This window comes from Lynx rufus, unplaced genomic scaffold (genome assembly GCF_022079265.1).
Source record: "Lynx rufus isolate CCGP_SWC_20201006 ecotype Redwood Valley unplaced genomic scaffold, mLynRuf1.p SCAF_2, whole genome shotgun sequence".
Classification (NCBI taxonomy): Eukaryota; Metazoa; Chordata; class Mammalia; order Carnivora; family Felidae; genus Lynx; species Lynx rufus.
The window spans coordinates 138,164,939-138,180,427 of NW_025814834.1; the positions used below are offsets into that span (position 1 = coordinate 138,164,939).

At 36.6% G+C, this 15,489-nt stretch overlaps 1 protein-coding gene across 1 annotated transcript in view; it reads left to right on the forward strand.

Annotated features, from left to right (window-relative positions):
* PLPPR5 (phospholipid phosphatase related 5) overlaps nucleotides 1–14,143 on the forward strand; it is a 191,006-nt gene extending 176,863 nt beyond the window's left edge. Inside the window, exon 6 of the mRNA XM_047082310.1 lies at nucleotides 14,015–14,143. Within this exon, the coding sequence (XP_046938266.1) occupies nucleotides 14,015–14,143 (129 nt within the window). The remainder of the gene's footprint in view (nucleotides 1–14,014) is intronic.
* Nucleotides 14,144–15,489: the final 1,346 nt, after the last annotated feature.

The following is a 15,489-nucleotide window of genomic DNA, read 5'->3' on the forward strand; positions in this document are numbered from 1 at the left end:
GAGAATCTGTCATTTGTGACATACACATTATTTCAGTGACATACACATTATTTCAGTAACAATTTAGTCATTCTACTCTCCTTAGTCATTCCACTCTCCTTATAGACATATCCCATTGAACAAAACAAAACCAAAAATAACAAAACTCAAAAACCAAAAAAAGTGACTAAAGTTGGGGGGGGGGAAGTCCTCAGTTACAAACCTTCAAGTCGGTACTCATATTATTATTAAAATGTGTGTACTACTCAAAAATGTTTTAGTACAATGCTGCAATCATGTGCTTTTCTTCTTCACTCATGTAAAAATATACTGCTCTTGTACATAGATTCCACCAAATATTTATTTTAGCAGATCATATTCTCTTACAGGTAGCATGAAGAAGGAGATCCACTTAGAAGCTGAGAAACATTTGGTTTCAATGATTTCCATGTCCACAAATTCCAGGTTGAATTCAGTTTTGATTAGTCAAGGTCAAAATTTTTGAATACTGATTATTATCAACAGATCACGCCCTTGCATGCCCTCATTCTCTGAATAAAAGTGCCAGGTAGTATCTGGCTAATATATTTCTCACCTAGAATCAGGACACATATTCTTTTATAAATTATAATGAATAATCTTGATGCTTAGTTAAAAAATAATGCTGCATTTTTATCTAGATTTTTACTTTGCAACACACTCTCTCATTTGACCTTGGAGGATATTGTAATGATAATTTATCATTGCTATGGATTTTAGTCTCCACCTTGCCAAAGTCAAAATTCCAATTGATTATATATATACCTTCTAAATGTATTAATGCACACTTGTATTTTTAATCCTGTTTATTTCTCCTCTTTTATGGTCTTAACTGTTTCATACTCATAAGCATTTATATTCATGATATTTCAATCAAGCTTTTGCACAAGAGAAATAATTTTTAAAAATAATGACTTCTAAATATTTAATGAATTTTTGGCTGATAATAAAATAAGCACACTATTATTTTAGAAAATTGAGAACATAGACATATTGAAAAAGTAAATAAAAAATAATGATTTTATGGAGGCTCACTTTATACATTGCTCGGGAGAAGTTATTTGAGTCTTGCCTTAATCTTATGATGAATCCCTTAGTTCTGGTCTGTTCTTTTCTTCTAAATCTGTGACCTTTCTGTAGGTTCAGTGGAAATCCCAAGGTGTTTGACAAGCCTGTCAGGAATACAGGCACACTTTAGCAGATTAAATCTGGCTCACGGTCTCTAATGAGGTAGCTTTTGGACAGAACTGTGGTCTCATCTGAAGTTTCAACTGGGTGGGTGCAGGAGTGTCACCCATTTTCAAACTCACTTATATGGTTATTGTTGACCTTGGCTGCCTCATCACATGGCAGCTCACTTCCCCTAGGGTCATAAATCCAAGGAAGAATGGGAGTGAGAACTGACTTCCAATATAAAAGGCTCAATCATTTTATCACTTAATTTCAGAAATGATAGCTCATAACTTCTGCCATATTCTATCTTTACAACAGAATCAATAAGTCCAGGCCATACTTAAGGAAAAGAGGATTACACAAGGAAGTGAATACCAGGAAGTGGGAATCTTTAGGAGCCATCTTAAAGATTGCCTACTACTCCGTGAAAGCTTTTTTAATAAAGCACAGAGCAACATTTTGTCATTGTGTACCCATTTTTAACTAGTTGGTTTGACACATTCTCATCTTCACAATAATGCAGATTGGCAAAACTAGTCTCAGAGAAGAGACAATCAAGATATGTATAGCCTAAGTGACTTGCTAGCTAAAATCACAACTTTGGTCTTCTAAATTCTTTCTTGTATAATCAAAACATAGCACATTCAGAGGGTAACTCCTTCATATTTTTCAGGTTTCAGTTGAATCATAATTTTCTACAGACAGATTCCCCAATTCTCCAAGACTAAACTTGGTATACACTTCAGATACTATATAAGTCTCTGTTGTTGTCTTATTAACAGTAGTTAATAATGTGTATTGTAACTGAAACATACTTGTCTGAATAATAACTATAATACAAACTCTTTGAGGGCAGATATGGTGCCTTATTCATGGTTGCGTGCCTTTTCTCGTTTTTCTACCAATCCTCTGCAAAGAACTTACCTGAGGGTCAGAAATGTTGATTTCTATATACCTCAGAGGGCATCCTATCAAAAATAATTTTGATGTTTGATCAGAAAAGAAGGAAAAAAAAAGCCAATGTGTGGTATAAAAAGATGGGAGAGAAGAGTAGAAAAAAAAATTTTTTAAGACAACTTTCTCCTTTATGATGCCCTTATTACCAGATTTGCTCACTCACTAGCTTGAGAATTATTTAGTCTTAAAATGTATTTCCAAAATGAAATGGAAATAAGAATGCTAAGAACAGGTTGCACATTAAGAGGGCAGTGAATCAGTGTACTGTGGCCTCTCCTCAGTTACTGGGCCTTCCTGCTGAGGTAATTTGAGAAGTCATGACAGGCATTGTTTGACACTCCAGGAAGGTCATTTTTGACAGCCAGTAGTTAATTTTCTGACTTACAGTGCTTGCTTTTTTTTTTCTTTCTAAATCTGGAAATGATGATTCTTTTGTATATACTTTGGCTTTTCACTCATTAGATTCTCTAGGATTGCCAGAGAGAATTGTAGAGTCTTTTGAATGACAACATTTCAGCACTTTTTCTGAACATTGAGGAATATTGTTGCTGGGGCTTTTAGAGGATGGATTATTTTCTTGGCAGGTAGTATGGCCTCCACAGGGCTCATTAGACTTTCTGTTGGGAAGATCTAAAGTGCACAGTTGAATACTGTCATAAAAAAAAACACAAAAACGTGGTTTGGGTCTAATTCCTAATGGAGCTGCAAAGACTACAGCTCCTTTTTGATCTCTGAATTCCAAAGTAAGCCTTTTACAGTTGTCATATTATTGACTGCTCATTCCAGAGCCATGGTTCTTTTTCTTTCTAAATCTTTTACGCTTAGAATGTTATTTTGATGCTTAGTACACATGAGCAGATTTGGCACCCTCGTGTATTTAATAATATCAACATTTTCTTCTGATTGTGTGTGTATTTCTGACAAAAGGACTCTTCTTTTTGCAGGACCTAGTTTCTCCAGGTTAAGCAGTCATACATCAAACTCAGTTGTCTTGTCTCTCTATTCTTTGTGTAAGCACTAAGTTACAATATCCCTCATTTGATCACTGACATAGAAATTTTAACGTATGATGTTCTTTTGGTGGTGTGGATGCAAGGAATTATTTCACATTTCTCATTTTTGGTATAAAGGTGATTTGCAAATTTTCTTGACAATGAAAGTTAAGGGCAATTTTGTGTTCTAGATGATGACAGGGCTGCAGAGAAAATGACAAGTCCACTATGTGTGTAACCTTTCATTTCTTTCTCATTTATAACTGTTTCATATTGCTTTAGAAAAATATAATTTGAAGAAAAAATAGTTTTATTCCACTCATGGAATAAGTCATATATCTATTATTAGTTTTCCTCTCTGTTGCAAATAACCAATAGGTATGCACTGAACCACACAGCATGATTTCAAGAATTATAACAACACAACATTACTATTTATATACATGTCACAAATTAATAAGTATATAGTGAGTGGTAACATTTTAAAATGTAGGTTTCTAAAATGAAAAATAAGATGTAGAGAATATTTTTTAAATAACTTCAAAGCATCATTCAGTATTTACTTAGATTAATAGATCTGATTGTGACTATTTCTTTTTTCCTTTGTATTAATAATTATTTCTCTTTTAGTCCTTTTCAGTCTTGTAGCATGTCTGAATATCTACAATCTATACCTCATTTTTGTTTATAATTGTTAAAAATTAGACTTGCCTGGATTTAATAGTTTGTCATAACATGAATGAATGAAGAATTTTTTTTTTTAACAAGACGATAAATGTAGTATGAACTGAATGACCGAATGCCTACACAAGGAACACAGAATACTGGAGCGATTCCAACGATGTCATATCCATTCTTGTAAAGTAATCCCAAACTGTGTGTTCACATTTCCAAGATAATCTTTTTGTCTTATAATGGCACCAGACTATATTATCTCACCATTTAAAAAAGAAAAACAATAATGCTACACCAGTTTTGTATGTCATTTTGTAAAAGGAAAAATAGCTATTTATAACCCTGAAATCTATCTATTCTAGTTTTTGCTAATTAGCTTCTAATCTTTATCTATTTGCATCTATATTTTTTACATAGCATACATTCCACTTAACATTATATCCTATACACTTAATCTCCATGCTTATTTTCATGAGTCTAACTTTTCAAAAGAGACTAGTTATGTTGATAGCTAAGATGTTTGTTTCCTTTTCTAATACTTAAGGAAAGGTACAAAGTCAATACTAATTAGCTACATAATCACTGATGCGGGGTTGTTGGCATGATGAAGTTTTAGGCAAACAATTTAAAATGCTGAGTTGGCTGTGCTGAATTGGGACTTTCCCTCAATCAGTACCTGTAACTACAAATGCCACATTCCTGTCCTTGCAGGCTCCTAAAAGTAAAGATTGCAATGCAAGCTCAGACTCTGTGAAGATCAAAGGAGATCTCTTTATAATCTTTAAAACTCCGATGGACATGTTTTAAATTATGGTGATGATTATTAGGATTATTATTTTGTCACTAGCTAAAGTATGAATCAGTAGCAACAGCAGCAGCAGCAGCAACAACAATAACTAATAATAACACTTTCCTTGAACATATTTCCTTAAACCATCAAGAGTCACTTTGAATGATTTAACATTATTAAAAATGTATCCATGCACTTGTTGTGATGAGCATCAGGTGATGTATGGGAGTGTTGAATCACTATATTGTGCACCTGAAACTAATATTAACTAACTGCATGCATTAACTAAATGCATGTTAAATAACTGGAACTTAAATAAAAAATAAAAATAAAATAAAAATAAAATGGGGGAGCACAGTATAAAGTACAGATATGATGAATCACTATGTTGTACACCTGAAATTAATGTAACATTCTATGTCAACTATACTCAAAGAATTAAAAAAGAAGAAAGGTATCTATGCAAATATGTACTGTTTTTTAACTGACTTTATTATTTCATAAGTAAAATAATTTCTTGTACTCTGTTGACAATGAAACATAATGTTTATTTTATAAACCTAGTCCTATTTAGAATAGATGCCTCATAAAATTAGCTATAGAGCTGTCTAGGAGACAAAAAATGGGATCAATGTAAACCATTCATTCATATATTCACTCCCTGAGTGAAAACACCTTTTTTGGTATGCGGTAAGAGTATAACAAAGACTAAAACTATACAGATCCTTACCCACATAAACTTAAATATTCAAAGTGAACCACTTAGGAAATGGAAGCCAATGAACCACATAGTTCTGTTACTTATTATATAATTTAAGAGGAGAAAAGAAAGGAATGCAATAAACATTTAATTTCCCCGTTTTCTTGTTCAGAGTATAGTCCTTCTTGTTAAGGCCTGTCTAGAAAATTAAGAGCTCGGGGTGTAAATATGTAAATGGATTATCTTCCTCAGGGGGGTTGGATAATCTTAATTTAACAAGAATTTCAACTCTGTGGTGGTGCTCAGCTCCCACTGAGATGTTCATTTCTTTGCCAGAGTGATCAGCTCTGACCATGCCAGCACGACGTGTCTCCATATGGGGCAGATGGTGAATGTACCTCATCTGCAGGTATATCTCATCTGCAAAGAGGCTACTTTGATAACATGGCACATATATTTGCAATTTTAACAAATATCTTCCTACATATGTATCCACACTCATACTCCAACTAGGGGTAAGAAAGCTCCGTATTTGTAGTAAAGGTGGAGTCAGTAATATCTTCTCTTTAGATATTGGCATCTTATACCATAAAGTCTAAGGATCAGAACAAACCTTTGTTCTCTTTCTGTATTCATATCAAAAAGACACTGTACTACTTACAGTGTTTCCTGTGATAAATGTGCTTCACTTACTTTCAAATGTGAATACTTTTAATCCATCTTCAAAGAATGAACCTAATTATTGTGAATATTTTTCGTGCCAGATTAATAGCATACAGAGAAAATCACATGGGAATCTTCCTCCAATCAAAATCACTGTTGGGGGGCCCCTTCATCCACTTAATCCATATTTTTGTTATTTTTCTTCCTGCTGGTAAGTAAAGACATTCAATTGTAAATATACTCCAAAGCAGTTTTGAAAGACCAGGGAATTACTAAATAGATAATATGAGAGACAGTAGATGTGCTTGTTATAATGATGATTTCAATTTTTTAAAAATTTTATATGTTATGCTCTACCTAGTTTTCTTAAAGTATCTATTGAAGACATAGAATTCTAAATAAAAATAAAATGAAGTACAAAATGTGATTCTCCCAATTAAGTTCAAATTTTAGCTGAAAGAAAGATAAATGCACATCTCTCTAGATGCCTTATTTAAACCCAAACTGGAAGTTTGGTAATTTGTAACATTGGTGGGTTGGAAATGCTTAGCTGGATGTGGCTCCTTTGTGGAGTCAGAATGCCAGTGGAGACAAGTTCTAGATGGAGCAGGTAGAAAAAATCTTGAAAATCCATCTTCTGAGCTTTCTAATATTTCTGATATTACCCTCTGACAGACTACTATACATTCCCATTGGGTTTATGGTGATAGTCACTGATTGATTTCTGATTCTTAATTAATCCTTTTTCCAACTGAATCTGATCTTTCCACATTGAAGCCAAAACGATCTTTCTAAAATGTGTCTGATTCTTAAATCCCCCTGCTTAAAAGCTTTGATGAATCCCATTGTTTTCATAATAAAGTCAAAACCATGAATATATTTTATAGGGCTCTGAATGATCTGGGCATTGCCTACCTCTCAGCTCATCCCTATTCAGTGCCCATTCACATCCCAGCCTCTGGTAGAAATGAGTTCCTGAGTCTCTGAATGCACCATGCTTACTGGTGTACTTGGGCCATTGGCTTCTCTCATGCCGTTCTCTCTGCCCTGACACATCTACCCTCAGTTCTCCTCCAACCGGGTTGACTCTGAATAATTTCTCAGACCTTGGATCAGGTACCTTTTCATTTAGAAGGATTCCTTCTCTGTGTGGCTATAACTGGCATGAGCAGTACACTTCTAATATCCTATTTTAATTTTCAATTTACCTGCCCACTAGTCTCTAAGCTTTGCAGGTGCCTCCTTGTAACAGTGGATAGGAGAAAACGACTGTACAGGAAATGTAGCACAGTTAATGAACTATTTGGCTGCCATTCAAGGTTTTGGGAGGTGAGGGTACTGCAAATTCCATCCTATAAGAGATAACTGAAAGGTTAGAAAAGCAGAGAAAAGGGTCACAGTTTCGGGGAAATTCAAGCAGTTGAAAAAAGTACTGTGGGAGTAGCACATAGCGGACAACACAATTAGAGTTGACCAAGTTTCCATGTACTCTTCTAAATTTCCCAGGGTCTCTTGCAGTTAGGTTATGGTCACATGACTAATTCTGGCCACTGGATCGAGTGACGATGTGTGTGTCACTTCCAAGTACGAGGCAATTAACAACAGATGATTTGTTGTTCCCATCTCTTTTTCCCTCCATCAAAGTGATCATGAGGACCACATATTCCAGAAAGCATAGTTCACGAAATTCAGAAAGGATTCTGACCCACATGAGAAAGAAGTAAGGCTTTACTGTGATAAGCCACTGAGATTTCAGGGTTCCTCTGATATGGTCACTAGAGTTAATTACTCTAATACAGGGAATAATGACTACCTTCAAGTATTCTGAGAAGCTAGTCATGTGAAAACGTAACAAATCCCTGAGGAATAGAATTAAAACTGAAGATAAAACACAAAGAAACAAATATTTTTAAAAGACAGACCATTTTGTAATAACCAGAGCTATACAAAGATGAATTTGACTCTGTTAAAAAACAAGCAATGTTGGTGTTTGGACACCATGGAAACCTTGCAGAAGGGACTGAAGCATTTCCCAGATGACTGGACCAACACTCCAACAGAGAGCCATATCACTGTGGAAGGAGCATAGTTTTTAAGAAGAGGAATGATCCCCAGCAAGGCTGCCTGGGAAGTCCTGTGTTATTACTCTTTAATGGCAGCAAGAATATATATATATTAGACACCTGTCTGAGAGCTGCTGCCACCTGGAAATTTACCTCTCATCTCATCACTTCATTTGATGAGCTTGGAAGCTACCTCAGCACCCAGATTATCCCTCCGATCACCCCTTTACCAGTGCTCACAGCTTCTCATACTGGCATCTTGCCTTTTCTGCATTTCCATTCATACCAGCCTCACTACTTCTGGAGTCTCTTATCCATTATCTTGGAATTTCCAGTCATAAACATGGGACCTTAAAGCAATGTGACCTTGTACCTCCCAGACTAAAGCTCAGATTAACTTGGGTGCTATCTGCCAGAAACAGGAAATTAGATAGTTTGGTGCTTCTGATCTGTTCATTTTTCACTCGCTACATGCTACAGTGACAAGGAAAGAACTTCCTTGAGGTAAATTTGCAACTGCCCCTTCCAGGGAGCATCTTGTTAGGAAGTAAGTTCAGTTTTTACCCGTTTTACTGATTCTTAACTCAATGCACTTTAAAATGGAGAGTCAGTAGGCAGCAAGATGACAGTCACTCATTTATTCAAAATGTATCTATTGAGCATCTACTATGTACCAGGTAAGCTGAAATTATATTTTCATAGAAATAATACAGTTCCTGTTCTTAGAACTTGCATTCTTTTAAAAAATTTTTTTAAATGTTTATTTACCATCAAAAGAGAGACAGTGCAAGCAGGGGAGGGTCAGAGAGAGAGGGAGACACAGAATCCGAAGCAGGCTCCAGGCTCTGAGCTGTCAGCACAGAGCCTGACGTGGGGCTCGAACCCATGAACCGTGAGATCATGACCTGAGCCAAATGTGGACACTCAACCGACTGAGCCACCCAGGTGCCTCGGAACTTGCATTAATGGGACTATAGAAAATAAATAAGTTGGGGGCGCCTGGGTGTCTCAGTCAGTTAGGCGTCCGACTTCAGCTCAGGTCATGATCTCACAGTCCGTGAGCTCAAGCCCCGCGTCGGGCTCTGTGCTGACAGCTCAGAGCCTGGAGCCTGCTTCGGATTCTGTATCTCCCTCTCTCTTGCCCCTCCCCTGCTCATGCTCTGTCTCTGTCTCAAAAGTAAATAAAAACATTTAAAAAATTAAAATAAATAGAGGTGGGAATAAAAAAATAAGTATTGATGAGCAATATGAAGGAGACGTACACAATGCTATAGTAGAATGTAACTGAAGTACTTCATTTATTCTGGGTGGGTTGCTAATATCCCAGTTAGACTGTTTGACTTAGCCAGGGACCTTAATAATTAAACTCATCATATCACCCACAGTCTATCTCATAAGCTGCCATATTTTTATCAGACAATTACCACCAAAACCCCAAACATAGTGATGCATATTGTTGGATCACAATCAACTAGGATAGCAGACTGGAAAGAAAGAGAAGATGTAGCATCTCTCTTGAAAGAGGAAAGTAGAACTCTTGCCAATGCAACAGCCAAGATTCAAAATTGAAGACATTTTCAGAAAAAAGGACCAAACAGAGCTGTTCAACCATAACAGCTTATCCCAGGCAGAGAAAGGACACAGATGGACAGGGGATTACTGCCATGTGCAGCCCAATGCCACCACCAGGTCAGGGCTCAGCAGTGCTCCAAGCCGGCATGCAGGAGAACACCCAAATGCCATACGCCATAGGCAGCCATATGCAAACCCCACTGAAAGGCCGGCTGGTTGTCTCTCTACTTTTTAAAACTGGCATTTAAAATCACTCTGGCAGATGGAAGAAAAGTATGTAATAAAAGTTGACATTTCATTTTACTCTGTATGTTTGTTAAGTTAATTCTGTTATCATTCACTGGGAGATCAGTACTGAATGGTAATCAGACTGTGACAGCTTGTAGCTAATATAAAGAGTATACAGTTTGTAAGGGCCAAATAGATATGAAATGATAAGCAACAATTAATCACAAGCATGTCATTACCTTACGAAGTTCCAGGGTGACATAAAAGGTAAAGACAAAGGTACTGAAGGCTAAATCTGTGTTTGGTCATGTACATTTTACCATGCATTTTCTTTAAGTTGTACATTTTAAGAAAGGAAGCAAGGGGAGAGGAAGAGAGTGAAGGAAGGAGGGTGAATTTCTATTTTTTAATTTGGTCAGAACTCACATCTCGTTTTCTGGACTAAACTAGCACTCTCTTTTCCAGTACCTTGTCTCTTTCATTCAAAAAGGCAGCTTTTAAGTAGATAACTCTTAGCCAAAGTCTGTTACTTCTAACTCAGAAATACACCACTTCACACATTCAATTCAAATAATTAAATATGAAATATGAAGTTCTAAATTATATTCTTTGACCCCCAAAGTTATAATAAGTGTAGCTGGCTTTCCAGAATTCTTGGGAGTTGTCAAAGAATTAATTTTTCCTCCACAAATGGATTTCCTTTTTTTCTTGCTCCATTTATATTATGCTATTCCATCTTTCTAGTTTTTCTTTTCTTTTCTCTTTATCCAATATGTCACTGTAGTGGATGCCACCAGAGCCTTGCCTCTGTACCTTCACCCACCACAGAGGTGTGCAGGTCCTATACATGCCAATGGCTTCTTATCTCAAGCCCCTGCATTCAGGGAAGGCTGGAAGAGCCAGAGGGTTAATGCCATCAGAAGTAACACTCATCCCTGGGGGGCTTGACTTCATGGCCCGATACCCCGGCCTCCTCGTCTCTTGGTGGGAATATTCTGAGATGTGTTTTTTAGAGCCCTTTAAAGAACACCAGATAAAGTGAGATCCACTTGTCCACATTGGTAACTTCACTGTAGCACCATCTTCCCTTCTGTGTCCCACTTTCAAAATATCTCACTCTGCTTGTTGGAATCCCTTCCCAAATAAGCTATTAGGCCCACATCCTCTCAGAGACTGCTTTTGGGAGAACCCAAACTTAGACTATCACTAATGAAAACTAGTTCATCAAGCATTTAAACAAGCACTTATTATGTGCCAGGCCCTTTCCATTGTTTGCATATAAGAATTACTTACTCCTAGAAGTTCTTCCCTTTAAATGCTTCACCAGAACAGTATTATTCCCCACACCCTTGGCAGGGCAAATATAATGTCCTTATTTTTGCTTGATAAATTCTTTGATCTCTTTTATTATTTACTCTCCTATGTGTGACAACGAAAGCCCAGAGGACTTGAGTCTGCCCATGTACCTTAGCCACAGCACACTTCTAGCACATGTACTGGGAATGGCTACCTCAGTGTGGCCCATTGAAAATCCACACAAAAGGAATATTCTAGGGGAAAAAAAAAACATTGGCTGTGGATATGGTAGATAATAGGATAATACTCTCAATATACAAAGCACATATACAAATCAAGAAGAAGTAAAATACGAAGATTTCTTAAAAGGCAATAAATAACTTACAAAGGGCCCATAAACAGGAAGATTTTTTTCAACAGTAGTAGGCTGTTTGTTCCAAGAATAGCTGTAACAGCATCTCCCATTCGACATACTCTTCCAACAATATGACGCTGATGTTTCTCAAGCAATGTTACATGACTTCTGAGGCTAGGTCATAAGAATGCCATGCATTTCCACCTTGCTTCCTTGGAATACTCAGCCTTGGAACCCAGCCACCATGCTGTGAGGAAGTCCCAGAAACACACATGAAGAGGAGAAAGACCTACAGAAAAACCCAGAAAGACCTACATGAAGAGGAATTAAGGCCCCTGGCTGCCACCTCTGGGTCAATAGCCTTGACTGAGTAAATCTTCACGAAAATGGATCCTTCAGGCCATAATCAAGCTGTCCTGTTCAATGCTGCATAGAGCAAAGATAAGCTATCCCCACAAAGCCCCACCCTAGTAGAGTTGTGAATAACATAAATGATTGTTGTTGTTTTAAGCTACTATGATTTGGAGTAATTTGTTATGCAGCAATAAGTAGCTGATATCTAACTTGATATCTGGAAATGGGTGCTGCCATAACAAAACCTTAAAGTATGTGGTATTGGCTTGGGGCTGAGGCAGGACATAGGAGCTGGAAGGAGCTTGATAAGACTTAGTGAGATCTTAAAGGGACTTGAGGAGAGTGTTAACGGGTACATAAAGGACCTCAAAACACAAACATTATTGGTGAGGGCTTAAAAGAAAATAAAAATGTTATGAATGAATAAGAATGAAATGTTATTAGAAACTACAGAAATGGGTTCCTTGTTATGTAGAGGCAGAAAGCTTAGCAACACTACTGCCCACTATAATGTGAAAAAATAGAAAATGTACCCTATGAGCATAATGCTCTGGCTAAGGGGATTTCCAGGCAAAATATTAAAATTACCACCTGGCTTCTTCTCCTAGTCTTTGATAAAATATAAAAAGAACAAGTTGAGCTAAAGAAAAAAACCTGTTAAATATCTAAGATTCAGGACTTGCTGGGCTCAAAAATAAAATTATTTCTCATTCCCAGTCTCTCCAGATGGCAAATGATTCTCAAATTAAGTATCACAGCAAAGATCAAATCCTGGATGGGACTATAAGCTTTTCTGTTGCCTTCAGAAAGTTCTAATATAAAGTCTTATATTTAAAAAAAAAAAAAGTTACCCTATGGCCCAATAATTGTACTACTAGCTGTTAATCCAAAGAATACAAAAATGCTGATCTGAAGGGGCACATGCACCCCAATGTTTATAGCAGCACTATCAACAATAGCCAAATTATGGAAAGAACCCAAATGTCCACTGACTGATAAATAGATAAAGAAGATGTGGGGTGTGTGTGTGTGTGTGTGTGTGTGTGTAATAGAATACTACTTGGCGATCATAAAGAATGAAATCTTGCCATTTGCAACAATGTGGATAAAACTAGAGTATATTATGCTAAGCGAAATAAGTCAGTTTGGTGAAGACAAATATCATCTGATTTCACTCATATGTGGAATTTAAGAGACAAAAACAGATGAATATAGGGGAAAGGAAGGAAAAATAAGATAAAAACAGAGAAGGAGGCAAACCATAAGAGCCTTAAATACAGAGAACAAACTGAAGGTTGCTGGAGTGGAGGTGGGTGGGGGATGGGATCAATGGGTGATGGGCATTAAGGAGGGCACTTGTTGGGATGAGCACTGGGTGTTATATGTCAGTGATGAATCACTAAATTCTACTACTGAAACCAATACTACACTATGTGTTAACTTAGATTTAAATAATAAAAAAAGTTCAAACAAGGTCACTTTAACTACCTTAAGAGAATGTCTTGTAGATTTCACCAAAAAACGGGGCTTGTAAGAATATAAATTAAGTGTTTGGTCATTTAGTTTCTTTTCAGGCAGCCCAAGGTATAAAAGAACCAGCCTTAAAGACACTTGTACTTGTGGCTTTTGTGTACTAGATGCAACCTCAAGAATTATAGAAAAGTCACAAGATTTTAACAGCCCAAGGTATAAAAGAACCAGCCTTAAAGACACTTGTACTTGTGGCTTTTGTGTACTAGATGCAACCTCAAGAATTATAGAAAAGTCACAAGATTTTAAAAAGAATTGTTTTGGCACAACCGTTGCCATCATAGATTCAAGAGGGCAAAGACAGTACAAAATGAAAAGAAACTTTGTACCAACATCATTTTATAGGCAAGAATAAGTGAAGAAGATTTCTCAACTGAAAACCACAGGCTTTTCCTTGTGAAAAAGAAAGAACTTAGGGAACAGGACTAGGAGATCTTGAGAACCCCTATAGGGTAAGACTGAGCCCTAATAAAAGAACTAGCAAAATGTTTCTTGCTGGATTTCAGAAGTGCTGGGAGCCAGTGGATACTGTGTGCTTTTCACATCCCACTTTTGTACAATTAATCTTATTCTTATACCATAATTGTATGTTTGGGGGAGAGGGAGCTGGAGGACATAATTCGTCCCTTTTAATTCATAACTCTTTAGATCAAACTGTACCGAGTTGCTGTACATGAGGAGACTAAACCTAATTTAAATGATGAAATACTGGACCTTGAGCAGATGCTGTCATGGGATGAAACTTTGGAAATTTTGGAAATCCAGAGGTGGACGTAATTTGCATGTGAAAACTATGTGAATTGTTATGGCCAGATGGTAGACTGTGGCAGACTGCATTTTGCAAAGATGGCTATCATCAGTATCTCTTATCCCACGTGTTCTTCTTACAGTGCCATCCTGATGCTCCTCCCATTGAGTGGTGACATCTATGTTCCCTCCCAGGGAACAAGGGCAGACCTTTGTAATTGTCTCAACTGTGGAAGTGATGCTAAGTGTCTTCTAATTATGGGTGATAAAACTCTTCCTAAACAAAGAATGTAGTAACAGAGGTGGAAATATCATCATGGGCCATAAGAAAATGGAAAACGGAAAGGGATTTTGGCAGTATATTTTCAGCACTTTCTAAAGAAAACAGGCAAAAAATCTGAGAAAAACAGTTCTTACTCACTGGAGAAGTGGAGTGTGCTATGAACCAAGGAAAGTTTGTAGGGCATCACCCTGGTTCAGGAAAACCATCCACAACACATTTTATTTCTCTTTCTCTGGTTCTATGTCTACTGAAAAACATCCTAAATGCCAATTCAACAACCTCAGACTCTGTCACTGGGGAGGAATTGACTTGGGTAGAAGAAGGATATCCTAGTTGCTGGAAATGAAAATCCCTCAGGCTTCATTAGTGAAATAGGCATCTGGTTTACTTAAATTTGGTTAATATGAGTTAATATTTATTATGATCAATGAACTATGGTTATGTCATTGAGTTACTGAATCTCTAAAGGTGTAAAAAAATAACCACTAGAATGTAAAAAAAGTACTTGGGAAACCCATTCTAGAAGGCTTTCTGTCTTCCCTTTCCATCTTTTCATTTGAACATTATTCAATTTTTAGACTTCATGAAATGGATTTAGAAAATGTAGTGTTTATACAACAGGCTGAGTTGAAATGATAGGCAAGGGTAGATACAGGCCAATTAGTAGGCATTTATGATGTTAGAGACCTTAAATAGTGGTTTAAATATTTTCTCCAAAGGATTTTGCAATAAAAATAGGCATCTAAGTATGTAAATTGTATTTGTTATTTTAATACATTCATTACCAAAAGCCTGTCAGATTTACCACTCCAGTATCCTTTTGGTTGGACATTTCCTACAGTCTTTGGCAAGTGAAAATTGTCTTTGAACATCTGCTAGAAAAAGAAAATAATTAAATCCATATGGTCTGAAACCCCATGAGAAATTTTAGGATTTAGAAAACAGCACCTAGATCTAGTAAATATATACCTGATTTTTTTCTTTACCATTTTGTGATCCTACTCTTTCCTCTTTGCGCTATCTGCCCTTATTAAATTATATAGATACTTAGAAAATGACCATTAAATTATCTTCAAAAACTTTCCAAATTCAA